The 13,656-nt window shown below is 34.4% G+C and overlaps 2 protein-coding genes and 1 long non-coding RNA gene across 8 annotated transcripts in view; all 3 read left to right on the forward strand.

The window, feature by feature from the left end:
• LOC113503845 (kinesin light chain) overlaps positions 1-2,721 on the forward strand; it is a 63,573-nt gene extending 60,852 nt beyond the window's left edge. For all 6 annotated transcript variants that reach the window (XM_026885952.1, XM_026885949.1, XM_026885950.1 and 3 more), the window contains one exon: positions 1,247-2,721. In XM_026885952.1, the coding sequence (XP_026741753.1) occupies positions 1,247-1,342 (96 nt within the window). In that variant the 3' untranslated portion in view covers positions 1,343-2,721. The remainder of the gene's footprint in view (positions 1-1,246) is intronic.
• Positions 2,722-3,521: 800 nt separating this feature from the next.
• LOC113503847 lies at positions 3,522-5,250 on the forward strand. The gene is made up of 2 exons (XR_003401517.1): positions 3,522-3,768; positions 4,165-5,250. It is a non-coding gene; the product is annotated as an uncharacterized LOC113503847 (long non-coding RNA).
• Positions 5,251-9,211: 3,961 nt separating this feature from the next.
• On the forward strand, positions 9,212-13,422 carry LOC113503912 (homeobox protein Hox-D8-like). The gene is made up of 3 exons (XM_026886053.1): positions 9,212-10,794; positions 12,349-12,500; positions 13,070-13,422. The coding sequence occupies exons 1-3, from the start codon at positions 10,530-10,532 to the stop codon at positions 13,154-13,156; spliced, it is 504 nt and encodes a 167-aa protein (XP_026741854.1). The 5' UTR covers positions 9,212-10,529; the 3' UTR covers positions 13,157-13,422.
• The last annotated feature ends 234 nt before the right edge of the window (positions 13,423-13,656 follow it).

The following is a 13,656-nucleotide window of genomic DNA, read 5'->3' on the forward strand; positions in this document are numbered from 1 at the left end:
AACAGTCGGGAAAGATTTATCTTCGTAAAATGGAATTTAAAAAGCTTTGTTCAAATATAAAGATTATAATTCTTTAGCACTTATAAGTAAGCTACTGTAATAGGCAATTGATTAATGCTATTTACACGAAATTCGCGTTAGGTACCTGTAGTCTTAGCAGAAACAACTAGGGTGCTTTCATGCCCTATACATAGATGCTTAAAATCACGCTATTTGTTGTAAGAGAATTTAGAGAGAACATAGCAACAGTAGGCTATACCTGTTTTTACAATGCTTGTGTAATACTTGTTCAAATAATAGCTATGACTGGTCTCGTGATCGTTCCCTTGATAATACTCATTTTGTTAATCATTTATTCCTTGTTTTTTTTTTTTATAATATGAAGAATTACAGCCAACTGAAGCGGCAACGTTTACTTAAGTAATAGTCGGTCGGTTCAAGACTCTGTCACCGTGTTAAGTTTAACAATAAGGACGATGAATGGGTATAAAAAGTAAAAAACGTCCGTCAGATATAATTGAGGAATATAAAGTTCGTATTTATGCCTGTCCCTAAACAGTAAAAATTGGCAATGATTAATATCCGATCAATATCGATTCCAAAAAAACGTTAGTCCTTTCATACGAATTCTGGCCACTAAAGGCGAGAATAACAATTTACAGGGTTTTGTTCGTAATTCAGATCTCATTTAGGTGCTGTTTATCAAATATACATGGTATCGTTATCCACAGCCACTTTTCATATTGGGTCCTTCAAGTTTCATTGTGACGTCATTCATAAGGCAGCGTCGCAAAATATTCGCTTCTCATTATCACAATACATCTGTTTGTTTACCTACCTATATTTTTTTTGTATTGTATGTTCTTTTTATCTTGTGTTATAATTTACCCTTTTTGTTTATGCATTGTTTTTTTTTCATATATGTTTTTGAATAGAGGTATATATGTCAGTTTAAGTACAAAATATAACAACTGAAACTTTTTTAAATAAATAAAAAATGTATATACACAGTAAATTATGACGTAATTTTAAATCTATTGTTATAAACTACAATGATGACAACAAATTGAAGTCTTATGATTTATAAGAATATTTGTTGTTTAATTTACCGTTTTGCTCTCACTTTATAAATCACGCCTTATTATAATTTTCCTTGTTCACTCTTTTTTATTTAAGCTTCTTACACGACACCCGTTTTTATTTTTATTTGCACATTTTATTTGATTTTTTTTGTTTCCATTTATAGGGCGCGAACCAAGCGAGCGAACCACGCATGAACCTAAAGTCAAAGCTGTTCAATGCGCTAGGCATCAACACTGGGAGCAATGCGCCGCACCAGTAGCCACTAGCCTCGTAGTACACGTAGGATATGACGTCACTCGCTTCGCGCACGTGCTCCTCCGCGGTTACCAATGGCCTGACACCCGGTCTGCACCACACGAACATTACTAATCTAGTTGAGATTACTAAAACGTAGATTCGTATTATATTATCGATATTAATTTAGATTTAAGATGGCTTTAGAGTCTAGGGTATCAAACAATTATTTTACTGTTCTTCTAATTAGATGATTGTGGTGCAAACTCAGACCATTGCTAACCGTTAAACCTTGACTAATTGTCCGCTCACTAAATGAGGATCATGTGCGTTCCACACTTAATTTTGCCAGCCATTTTGAATTTTCTTGACAGGAATACATGCTACCTTTTTGATGGCCTTCCGCCCTAAACGTTAGCTAAGTTTGAAATATAGCATTATCAGTTCAACAGAATTCAAAATGGTCGTGTAGTAGCTTAGTATTATTTATTAGCATGCGATATAATTTTAGTAAAAATAAAAATTTTCTAAAAAAAAATATATAAAATACAAATGATCGTGTGATAGGAAGCATGCCAGTGAACCGTCCCGCTATTGTATACAATAATTGTTTAGAGATGAATATAAAGTATCAAGACGGTGTTGTGTGCTGTTTTATATGGTGACACTAAGTCATTTGTTGCTAATATACATTTTATATAATCATGTATGAAGATATTATAACACCTAAATATGTTAAATACATATTTAATTTAAATTCAAGGTAAATATTAATATTCTTAAAATTTCATTTAATTACCTTCATACAATGATTATGTAAAGTGTATACAAATTTTTGAGAATTTATAAGCTGAATTTTGCATTTATAATCATTGAAATATTTATAAATATTATCACAACAATTATTTTTTATTTTATTAATAATTAATTTGCGCATGTTTAAACAACGATTTTATTCGCTTACAATATCAATTTTAATTTACTGATTGTAATTTTTTTATATCAATGTATGTCGTGTTCTTTTTAGGAAAGAATGCATGAATGTGAATTTTATTATTGTGAACATAAGCCTTACTCAACCTCGGAGTAGCGAGTATTTAATTATAAACTCATTTTCTAAGTATTCTTATCTGTAAGTTAGAGATTCTAATGCTTTAAAGATGTGTTTTTTTACGGTGGAGGTCGTCATTTAATTTCCTAAACGTACGTGAATGTTTTGGGTATTCATTTGGTCCCTTGTTATGAGAGCAAGGTTGAGTATCGCTATTTTACCAATAGTCATGTTTTATCATTTTATTATCATCCGTAATTTTATGCTTAACTTTCATTCCAGTGTTAGTGTATGTCGATCTAAGCTTTATGTGAGAGTAGGTGATAAATATTATTATATACTATTTTTATATACACTGAGTTTCTTTTAAACTACGGGGGTGCTTGACATATGGATATTTCCATATGCGTTAGATTACAATATCGGCATAACATTTAGAGTTTTTCAAAAGAATCTCCCTTCAATAACCACGTCACAGCAATGAGAAATATTTTTTTAATGTCTCGATAACTTCCTCGAATGGTAATTAAAGAAATTGTTAATAAATATAATTTATGTAACATTATTTTTGGTTTTATTTATTATTTCGGATGAAGGTGAGTCTACAGTGTTATGCAATTTATAGCCCACGAAGCAAACATGACGCATGACAAACAAACGAACAGATACACAAACACACTTGTTTAACGGCTTTTGCTGTTAGTGTAGATGCATGGGCATCTCATTCACTATAAATGGTTGTTTTGTAAATTTCATGATCACTCAATCCTACATATTAGTTACACTTTCCGTCATTGTAGTATCGTTTATCTGTGGTTTCTCCCGCCGTTTCTGTACTCCCCTTGACCGAGGTATAGCTATCATAAAGCCCACTTTCTCTTAGTACTCTTTAGTTCAATGATTCCTATTGGCACTGGTTCTGAAATACCTAAAATCAACATTCCAAAACTTCAACTTTATCACGACCTTTTCCATATTATTTTGAACAAAATGGAGTGTAAATTGCATAACACGGGGGCAGGATTGTGGCGCGGTGTCTCGCAGCGCGAGTTTCTCGAAACTTCGCGAGTCGTTGAGGCGATCGTCAGCGCGACTGTTCAATCGGCTCGCGGGCCGCCACTCCGCCCACCTGCCAACCGACGTAGACTTCACTGACCCTGAAAGGTAACCACGACACATTGCAGTCAGCATGACGAAAATTTCGAAAAAAAAGGCCAAAAAAAACGTTAGGGCGTTATAGGGTGCCAAAGATATTAAGAAAACTACAAATCTTCCTTGAATTGCAAGCTAAGCTAAGCCTGCTTGCTCGCAAACGCTTTTTCAGCTTGGTTAGCATATTGGTGGTAAGGCTTAACTTCGTGTAAACAAGCTGCAGATTTAAAGGAGCAAAATTATATAAGGTAATCTTTTGACATTTATTGCACAGGTTTTTAATGCACATTCAGTGATTTGTGTATATCTTTTTGTAAATTTTAAGCTAATTTAATTTAAATTTGAATATATGTGACTGTTAAATTTTAATATTTTTAAATTCAAAATCTTTTCAACTCTCTAAACAATGTACATGTTGCCTGCAAATGTCGCCATTATCAATTTTGTTTTCAAGTAAACTTTAGTTTCGTGTTATATTATTTCATAACCAATTTAAGTTCTTATATTCCCCAGAACATTTATTTGCACTACAGACCAACTGTCCAAACACTTGTTTATCGGTTAAGTAATAAAAAGCTAATCAATGATGTTCAATGTACCTGTAGCCACCTTATTCCCCTGACTAACATGTTGTTTTCCTGCAGCATGAAGCGCGCAAGCTCCCTGTCCGCGCTCAGTAACTCCAGCCCTGCGAGTCCCCAGCACTCTCAACAGCGGTAGCTGACCGCAGTCAGCAGGACTCAGACGATCATTAGATACACAACCATCACCTTCATCAGGCTGCTGGCATTACAGACGTGACCCAAGCCTTGTTGAACAAATGACTTAAAAATAAACGGTGCGAGTTCCATGCTCTATGGTTTTTGGAACAAACAAAGGATGTAGAAGATATTACATTAGTATATCTTAACGTTATGGTATTATTGCATACAATGAGCAGGAATGAGGAATGTATTAACAGAATTTGATTAAGAGGAATTTTAAAGTTAGGAAATAATAAAAGTATAACTTCATCACGCTTTTACTTTTACATCACAACTCACGTTTTAAAATTCTTCCACAAAATATTTTTTATGAAGACATATCCTCATCGTTATTATTTATTAGAAATCCTTCTCTTTGATAAGATAATAGATCCCTAAGTCCATACCATTCAAAATAATAGTATAGAATACGTGTTGTGTCTAAAATTGTTGTTACTGCTGATGTCATAAAAGTAATAGATAATAACCTAATTGTGAACATATTAAATGTAATCGTGATAATTCATTATATGTGAGTAGGTAATTATAATGACAACGACCATGTTAATATCTTACGAAAAAACAAAAAAATATAATACGTATATTTGCGATATTAAAATCAACTCCCCAAAACTTTTTATGACCACAGTGTTATATTTTGAATTATGAAAAAAAAAATGGCGGTAGATTTAACAGGTTCTTCAATTAATTTAAAATTCGAACATTTACCAGACATGTTAATTATATTGCAACAAACACTAGTGGCTTTCGTAGAGATTACCTAATAAGTAAAAACTTTTTCTAAAAAGCAAAAAATGGTGAGATACTTGCACCCGTACGAGGAATACGTGAGAAAAAAAAATAATCACAAGAGTGTATGGGTATTATTTAATTTAATAATATTGATAAGATGTCTGAATAAGCTATACTGTGCTAGCTTTAATTGTCTATGCATTTCTATTAAAATAAGCTTAATTTTTTTAAGTCGATATGAGGTGGTGCTGTCGATTTATATTTTTTTTTCTAATACTCTTGAGATAAAAGTTAATTTATTCAATCAAAATTATCTAAAATATGTGAGGCATTGATTTAAAATTAGGGTAGTTATTGAAATACGTTATCTAAATTGTTTTTTACGGATGTTAATTTGAACGTAGAACTTAGTAAGAATAAGTTGCACAACAGCGCGTGTTGCGTTGTTCCTAGCATTTTCTATGGCTGTATAATATGTGTTATTTTTATATGGCGTCGGCTCAGTGTATTGTATTTATATTGTGATAACTTGCAAGCGCAAGTGAGGCTTATGTAACTTAAATATTTTTTATAGTATCCGACTGTGTTAGCGTGACGATTGGTTTTAAATAAACAATCATGTTGACAAGTATTTTATTGTTTCTTTTTTAATTCATAATTTTTTAACATTCACATAGCAAAAATTGTAATGCCTACAAATTCAATCGAAAATACAGATTACCTACTAAAAAAAGAAGCGACAATTACATACAATCTAAGACTGTTTGGTGCCCATTTTTTTCGGATGCCTTATCATCCTATGACTTGTCCCGCTTTGGTTTGGTAACACTTTTACTAAAACCCTCCCAAGTTCCTTTCTTTGCCCCTTGTATACCGGGGCCGCGGTTGACTTCGGACAACGCCGCTGGAGGTGCCTATACACGGTGATTTTTTAGTCGTCTTACAAAAGCAGCCCAGTTCATGTATCCGACGTAAAATACCCCTAGGCACGATAATTATTTTTTTATCATCAACTAAGATAGTAAGTACGAAGAAAAATTAAACAAGAGAAATCTGAAATATACTCTTAAAAATGATAAAACGCCGCCGCCCGCGCCCCTCACCATTGTTACAAGGCTCGGACCGCGCTCGCAATGGAGCTGTGTTTCTAAAAAGCTACGAATTGCATCATAATATTGAATAAAAATTGCATTTTAATTTTATTCAAATCTCATAAATACCTATTTTTTTATCATGAACGTGTTCTAGTCATTGGATACATGAACTTGGCTGCTTTTGTAAGACGTCTAAAAAATCACCGTGTAATTACTATTTATCTTAGAAAATCAATGTGGAACAAAGTTATACAGTTGCTAAGTATTTACAAGACATCACCCCGCCTACCTAGATATTTCAGAACTTTCTGGGGTAAATCTTCTAGTGGTAGATAAGACTACTAATCTACAATCAAATAAATAATTCGTTTCTAAAATAATTATAGAATAGAAAGAGGAATACCGGACGAAACTGTACAAAGTTTCATTTGTTATTATCTAAGATTTATTCCTAATGATAATGAATAAATAGGTCTATTTATTTCGTCAGAGCTATAAAATGAGACATCCGAAATAAGGCAACACAAATATAATGAAGTGTCCGACTATAAATAAAGAGTGTTATGTGTTTAATCGCATCTGTTAAGCTCATCAGAAGCGCACACGGGATATTCGGACACAGGGCTGTGCTAAGTAAAATATTATTCACTTCTACCAGCCTTTTGGGCACACTCCCAGCCGGCAGCGATGCCGATGAATTTTTTGATGCTTTAATTTAATATTTTTTTATTTTGTTTTTTTTTTAACTTGTAAATATTTAACTCTGTAAAATTGTAAATAAATAAAACTTCTGCATTAATATAGGTAGGTAGGTACTTGGATGTATTTAAGCAGACGTAAAAATTGTGCTAGCTTTTATTACACAACCAAAACACGTATCAATACCGAACATTAAACCCTTCTATTAATATTAGGTACAAACGTGAATGTATGTTTGTTTGTTACGTTTTCACGTGAAAAATACATAACCGAACGTCATGAAACTTTGCACACGTTCTTGGATATCTTTTAATCAGCTTAAAAATACATTAATATACTTTACAGCCGTATCCCACGGGGGCGACCGCTAGTACATTACATTTTACTCTATGAAGCTTAGAAACTAGCCACATTATTTTTATAAAGCAGTTTCATTTAGATTTAGTTTAACAACAATGTGTAGTTAGGATAAAAACACAACGATTGAATTGAAAATACTATGCCAAGCCCAAAAAAAAAACCTTTCGAAATGAAGAGACAACCCTAGAAATCTGAACAGGACATGAAGCTAACTCGTTGCTTATCATAGCACTGTTATAGGTAGGTACCTACATATGTAATATGAAATATCTTCATATTACATGATATATATTACATGATATTCGTAAATATGTAGATATTACACCTCTTTTACCTTTTCCAATTCATTGCGTTATGGAGTAGATAGTCAATAATTTCTACTGAAACTCAGTGTCGAGCTTAAAAATGTTTTAGTAGAATTTGTTGGTATAGTACATCCTGGCTCCCTGGAGTTGTGATGAAGGGCAAGCGTAGGAAGATGATCTCATTCAATACTCATGATACCTTTTGCTACCTCTATCCGTCTTGACCGTTTTTTCTTTTTGGCTTGGCGGAGCCTCATGGGTGGTTGTCCATGAGGATCCGGGGGATCCGATCTCCTCGGGAGAGGAAATGGGTAGTGTAGAGTCTAGACTCGTGCTGACGAAACCTGAACCGGCATGCAACGTCTCCTGCATTTGGGCAGTCGGTGCGCGGCAATGCATAACGAATCCTACGATATTAAAAACAACACATCTTTATTCAGGCACGTGTACCTACCTGTCCAAAACTCAAAAAGCAAGCGTCAGAATCTGAACCTTCTTCTAAACCGCACTTTCTTAAGTGTCACTCAACCAGTCAATAATAAAACCCTTGTTTTTGTAACAAATCAGAGCAAAGGACACGGGAGAAACTGTGACTCAGTGTTGTCATCAACAATAGCCGTAAAAATCAACGTAAGAATTGTAAACTACAACAAATTTATTTATGCTCGTGGCGGAAATCGGAACTAAAATTTAGCCAAACAAATTTGTCAGCTTTGGAAGTAATGACAGCGCCACTAGCGCCACTGTCGTCGGAATACATAAGTTTGTTATTGTTGTAATAAGTTGATCATCGTCAGCGCGCAGCTGCCAAAACAAAGGGAACGTGCGACGAATAAAAAGGTTTGTTTTTTTTTGAACGTTGATATTTGTGATGACGGTTTTTGTATGCTTTGTTGTATTGGAAAAAAACTAAATAAGTTTTTTTGGATAGGTATATCCCCTTCTCTTGCTTGATGGGTGCAACCTAAAAACCGTTCAAGTGCGGCCTTGCGACACAGAAGAGTCCGTACATATAGAAATAAAAGAAAAACTGCAAATATTATTGATATATGTTTCATCAACTGTCTGATCCTACCAACCGTACTTGTTGATGGCGGCAATAGAAGACAGAAATACAATTTATAAAGACTAGCTTTTTCCTTTTTGTCGTCTTTTTGGTATTGGCACCTGTACGTTTCTTGTTTCCTGTATCGAGCAACGATCTTTAAATTAGGTATAGGTTACTCTAAATAGTGTAGTAGTTACAATATTGAACATCACAAGCGGCATGCTGTCTGAGTCATCCGGACTCGCAATCCCGGACTAATACAAACGAAACGACACAACTAATTACCTTATAATGTATTATCAAATCGGATCTCTTGCCGAGAGGGAAGTGCTAAGCATGCGTGTAACCACTCGGCGGCGTGCTACCGGGACTACCGGGACTTAGGAGTACCTATCATCCTAGTTCCTTACTAGGTAACTATGTACCTACTACATATGAAAGTGTGTCGCCGCTACAGTATCTAAAGATTTAGCTCCTACAAGTATTTATACTCCATTTTGTTTGTGTAGGTACTTAAAAAAGGTAAATAAACTGTGTCTATTTTTTTTAAACAAATACATATTGTATAAAAAGTTGCAGTAGTATATTTAATATTTTGATTGGGTTATCTTTGTTGTTGTTTTACATTTGATTAAGTCATGTCAAGTTTCCCTAATACCTAGTCGTGCCTAAACAAATGGAGTTTAAATACCACTTACGAACCTTAAACTAAGTAGGTATGTACATATAAGAAATTTATTACATAGATAGGTAAAGTAAATAAGTAAGTACCTACAGAACACATATTAGGTACTTAATTAAATTAACTCAGAAATTCGACGGTTTTTTTTATAAAAAGCGCATCGCTTCTTGACCGAAGATGAAGTATTTCAAGCTATGGTAAACCCAATATTTATACAGAAGTTCCTTAAAACAAACACAAATATCAATTAAAGTTACCATAAAATATCGGCAAATGATCTTTCACCCACATTAAGCTTTCGTCAGTCTACATGGAACCCTCGCACCGTGAGAACAGAGGGCCGACATCTCCCTCGGGATTCGCCAGACTGGTGTTAACAAGCCGTTAAGACTGGTCACACCTTAATCATTTCATTATATTAATTGGACTTTAAATAGGAAGTATTTGTTAGGAATTAAAGTAAATTATGTTGAGGAAGTTATTTCTTCCTACCACTGTTTGCCCTGTATGAACATCGAATTTTTAATAGACAGTTTCCAGGTTAACTCCTTTTAATGTGTTTGTTTCTAAATCCGTAACAATTAAATAATAAAAAGGTACCTAAATATTTAGATCCCTTGTTAGTTTCTTCTGAAATGAGTTACCATAGATGCCGAATTTAAAAAATGGTTCTATGGTACGAAAAATCTTATATGGATACAAAACAAAATCTTGCGTTATGAAAATAAGTATTGCTTGTTTTATAGAAAGTTTTAGCATTAATCAATATTCAAAGGCTAGGTAGACCTTAAAAAAATACTTTATAATACTTCTCAATCATCTAGACTATCGACAAATACACACAATTATTTAAAAAGAAAACAAAATAAATGATGAAAGTGTTAACATAACAAATTGGTGTTACGTAGCGTCCGATCTGTGGTCCCCGCCCTAAAGCTAAGCCCCGCCCAACGAACGGGGCGATGCGTAAGCGCATGGTCAGATTGAACGTATAAGATACTACTGAAACTGTAGCGAACAGACGTGTTATGAAGAAAGTTATTAAACGGCTGAAAATTTGTGATTAAACTTTGAAAGTTAGATTTCAATTACAAAATTGGACATCAAAATAAAATTCGACTAAACACATAGTTAGTGGTATATTCTTTTAAAGTTATTAGTTTTGTAGAACGGTGTAAATTTAATTAAACATAACAGAAACAAACTTTAACTAGGACACTGATAATGCAATAGAATGCGCTGTGACTCCTTCAAGACAGTGTTATAATTATATCACATTTTCGATGTCATAAAGTCAAGTAATTGTAATTAAACCAAAAAAAACAATGGAATATTTAAGAACAACATTCTGTCTACAAAACGAAGAGCCTCAGAAATACCAAGAAGATGGAGATGGTCCTCATTTTGAGCCTACTCAGGAGGTCAACCAGGAGTTCTTCCACACTGGTTACCTGCCTTTCTTCTACGACTATAGGGCGGTGGACAGGGGGCTTTGTGAGGCTAGGGAAGACTGGGACTGGGGCGAGTGGGAGAACCACGTCATGGTGAAGGAGGAGACGGCGGAACCAGCGAGGAGTTTTGCGGAGGATGGTGAGTTCTTTTATTTTCTCGATTTCGCTTTTCGTAAAACAAAAGCTATGATGAGATTTCAGCTAGCTTATAAAAATCATTTGACACGTAAAAGGGATATTATATTTAAGTACTATTTTCAGCATAAATTTCTTTTCTGTTATGTACCATATTTGATATGAGTACATATAAGGTAGGTAGGTTCTAATTCTAAGCTTCTCAGTTCAACCTTTTTTTACACACTTTAGCCTTCTGTAAGTTAACATTGTTTTGTTTCAGTCTTTTATCTTATGAACTAAATAGGCTTAACTTTTTCTTGAAAGAAAATTGATATCGATCGCACTTAATAATAATTGTAGTTTCATATTACTTACGGCAGCTACGCTGGAAGAAGCCCTAGTGACTGGTGGATAGTGATTAATAATTTCCTTTCTGGTCTGCATTCCTAGAGATATAGCTATCCGATCATTAAGCAATATTCGATAGATCAGATAATAAATGCTTATCCCAAACCTTAACTACTATTATTAGCTTTCCTAGCCTGTTCGTTTCTGTAGGCTGTGTCCTGTTTGGAATCCCGAACCATTAATCTCATAGACTTATATGATCTCTATTCGACACACAAAAAAACTACCCCTTGGGTGACCCACTGTCATAAAACAGGTTAGTGAGTGTTTTCATACAATTTTAGAAATTACATTTCATAATTTAATGAATCCATTTGAGAGTGAAGAAGTAATAAGTACGAACTTTAGCCTTTGCAATATACAGTACCTAAATACAATAGCAGACTGCTGTACAATAAAATTGCGTTGTAAGTTTAGACATAAGTAGATAATATAGGTACCAACTTCTAAGATAATCGCACATGTAACCTTCCTGTGACACCTCAATAAACGAGTGGAATTGCATTTGCCCCGACACACGACACAAACACGCTCGGCAGTAAACCGCTCGTAAACAATAGACAGTCGGCGCCGGCGCCGCGCGGCAGCTGCAACGCATTACACACCGCGGATGTTGCTATTACCTATAGCTATCTGATCATAGTATGTTGCTAATGTACGGGTCATCTCAATAACTATAAGTTTTAACGATTGTGATGAAATTGTTGTAGGTTAAGATGTTTTGATAACGGTATTATGGGCGTTTTAGATGGTAAATTGCATAGCAAGTGTCTTGTAAGTTTTCTCTATCTTTCTATTTGGTGAGATCTTTACGTTAAACCCATAGCTTTTGGCGGCTTATGTTCCATCCATGGATTCAATGGCCTAGTCATGACTATTAAAATACCAACTTATAACTGTCTTACAATTGGGAAAAGGTCGCTTCCTATTTGCAGAAGATTTAAGCATTGATCTACACGCTTGCTGACTGCGGATTGTCGGTTTCGGGTTCCATTATTATGGAATTGGTGTCTTAGAAAAAATATTATTTATATTAAAATTAAAAATCATTTCTTGTATACAAATCCGTCCACGACTAAGTGAACACAACGTCACATATTCCTGACTCCATTTCTTATGAACCATACTAAAAAATACATGTAACTTAAAAATTCCCTTTGTTTTTTAGCCAGCCGCTCTCCGGGCAGCACTCGTAAAGAGAGGACGGCGTTTACGAAGGCTCAGATCCGGAGCCTGGAGGCAGAATTCTCCCGCGCTAACTACCTGACGCGGCTGCGACGATACGAGATCGCTGTGGCTCTACATCTCACTGAAAGACAGGTATTAAGGATTAGGGACTTTCTTAAAACACTTGTAAATTTAATAGAACCTGACTTTCGCGAGCGGAGTCACGCCGCAACAGCTCGTGATTAAGGACTTCAGATAAGTTCCATTTTTCCGAAATACCCGATGAATACGCGAGTGCCAACCGATGCATGATTAAATATACGTACAGTAAGTTTATATAGGTACTCTACGAGTGTCGGGGTTTTAGGAACATAATATATGTTTCAAAAGGTTCACATTCTAATGACAAAGAAAATATAATACTAAAAACCGATTAGAATATAAGGCTCAAGGTTTGGAAAAACAAATGACTTTCGCGCAGTTTCATCACAGTAGGTTAGGTTAGGTTAGGTATTGCTTTTTCCTTAGCGGAAATCAGGTAGAAACACCTATGCAAATTACCGCAATGGTGATAAATAGAAGATATCATTGTCCATTGCAACAATGTATTTTTTTTAATTTGTTTCCTTGACTTGATTATAAAACTTGACATCTTATAATTTTCTGCCAAAATATGTATATTGTTTCACTATTTCAACTGATTAGCTATTATCTCCTAACAGGTAAAAGTGTGGTTTCAAAATCGCAGGATGAAGTGGAAAAGGACGAAAGGCGCATCTAAACACACGAAGAAAAAGGAGACATCTTAGAATTAACACTTCATTTAAATATGACCTAGATCACAAGTAGGAGTCATTAGGTGTAGAAAGATTTTATAGAAAGTCAATAGATTGTTATCCTATCAAAGTAGAGAAAGCTGTAGAATTTAAGTATCGATTATCACTATGGAAGCTTTCGTACCTATTACTTAGATATAAATATATTTTATTATTTTGTAAATAAATGTATTGATTTTATATTTACTAGAATTCAATTGTACCACTTGAAAACTTTTTGGATATTTAGAATTTTCATTACCCACAAATAAGATAACATATTATTTTAAGTAAAGTAAATATAATTCTTTGCACATAGCGCCATGTGTAAAATGTGAAAATTAAACACAGTCATAGATTTTGGTCGCGGATTACGATCGAAATTGACTGTGTTTAGAGTTTCAATTATAAACAATCACAGACAGCGTTAGGTATAGTACGAGTCCAGATGAGTTGAACTATCTGGATAAATATAATATGTACTGACTTTTCAT

Source organism: Trichoplusia ni, chromosome 20, assembly GCF_003590095.1.
Source record: "Trichoplusia ni isolate ovarian cell line Hi5 chromosome 20, tn1, whole genome shotgun sequence".
Classification (NCBI taxonomy): Eukaryota; Metazoa; Arthropoda; class Insecta; order Lepidoptera; family Noctuidae; genus Trichoplusia; species Trichoplusia ni.